The 1013-nt window shown below is 64.5% G+C and overlaps 1 protein-coding gene across 1 annotated transcript in view; it reads left to right on the top strand.

Moving 5' to 3' along the window:
- ASPDH (aspartate dehydrogenase domain containing) overlaps positions 1-914 on the top strand; it is a gene marked incomplete at its 3' end in the record, with an annotated part of 2315 nt that extends 1401 nt beyond the window's left edge. The window contains exons 5-6 of the mRNA XM_027632022.1: positions 241-390; positions 546-914. Coding sequence (XP_027487823.1) covers positions 241-390; positions 546-914 — 519 coding nt within the window. The remainder of the gene's footprint in view (positions 1-240; positions 391-545) is intronic.
- Positions 915-1013: the final 99 nt, after the last annotated feature.

Genomic DNA, 1013 nt, shown 5'->3' with positions numbered 1-1013 from the left:
GGGGACATTGGGGAGATTTGGGGATGTTGGGGGGAATGGGGACATTGGGGGGAATGGGGACATTGGGGAGATTTGGGGATGTTGGGGGCATTGGGAACATTGGGGTGATTGGGGAATGTTGGGCGGATTGGGAACATTGGGGGATTGGGGGGACATCAGGGAGATTTGGGGATGTTGGGGGGGATTGGGGATATCGGGGGGCCATGGTGTGGCCGTGGTGACATTGTCCCCTGTCCCCAGCTGGGGTCCCCCACGGCTCTGGCGGACCCGGAGACTGAGCGGCGGCTGCGGGAGGCTGCAACACGGGGGGGCCACACCCTGTATGTCCCCAGGGGAGCCCTGTGGGGCTGCGGGGACATTGCCAGGATGGACCAGGAGGGGACACTGGCTGTGAGTGACACTGGGGACACTCACAATGACCTTGGTGTCCCCCCCATTGTCCCCTCATTGTCCACACAGACCCTGAAGGTGACAATGACTGTGGTGTCACCCCCATTGTCCCTGAAGGTGACAATGACCTTGGTGTCCCCCCCACCGTCCCTCAGGCCCTGAAGGTGACAATGACCAAGTCCCCGCAGAGTTTCCGGGCGCAGGGGTGGCTCCAGGAGCGGGTGGCGGCTGCGGTGGCCTCAGGGACGAGGACGGTCCTGTACGAGGGTCCCCTGCGGCCCCTCTGTCCCCTCGCCCCCAACAATGTCAACACGATGGCAGCGGCGGCCGTGGCGGCACCAGGGCTGGGCTTCGACGGTGTCACCGCCTGCCTGGTGGCCGACCCCAGGTGTGTCACCTCCCCCCTGTCACCTCCCTCTGTGACCTCCCATGGTGACATCCTAGTGCCACCCCCAAGTGTCCTTGTTGTCCCCTCAGTGTCCCCCCCAGTGCCACCCTCTCCCTGTCCCCTCCTTGTCCCCTGCGTGTCCCCATTGTCCCCTCCCTGTCCCCTCAATGTCCCCCCAATGTCACCCCCCAGTGCCACCCCATTGTCCCCTCGTCCCCTCCTTGTCTCTCCCAAT

The sequence above is a fragment of the Corapipo altera genome, unplaced genomic scaffold, assembly GCF_003945725.1.
Source record: "Corapipo altera isolate COAL_440 unplaced genomic scaffold, ASM394572v1 320, whole genome shotgun sequence".
In the NCBI taxonomy this organism is placed as follows: Eukaryota; Metazoa; Chordata; class Aves; order Passeriformes; family Pipridae; genus Corapipo; species Corapipo altera.
Note: the sequence above shows the minus strand (reverse complement) of the source record. Positions and strands in the feature narration are given on the sequence as shown.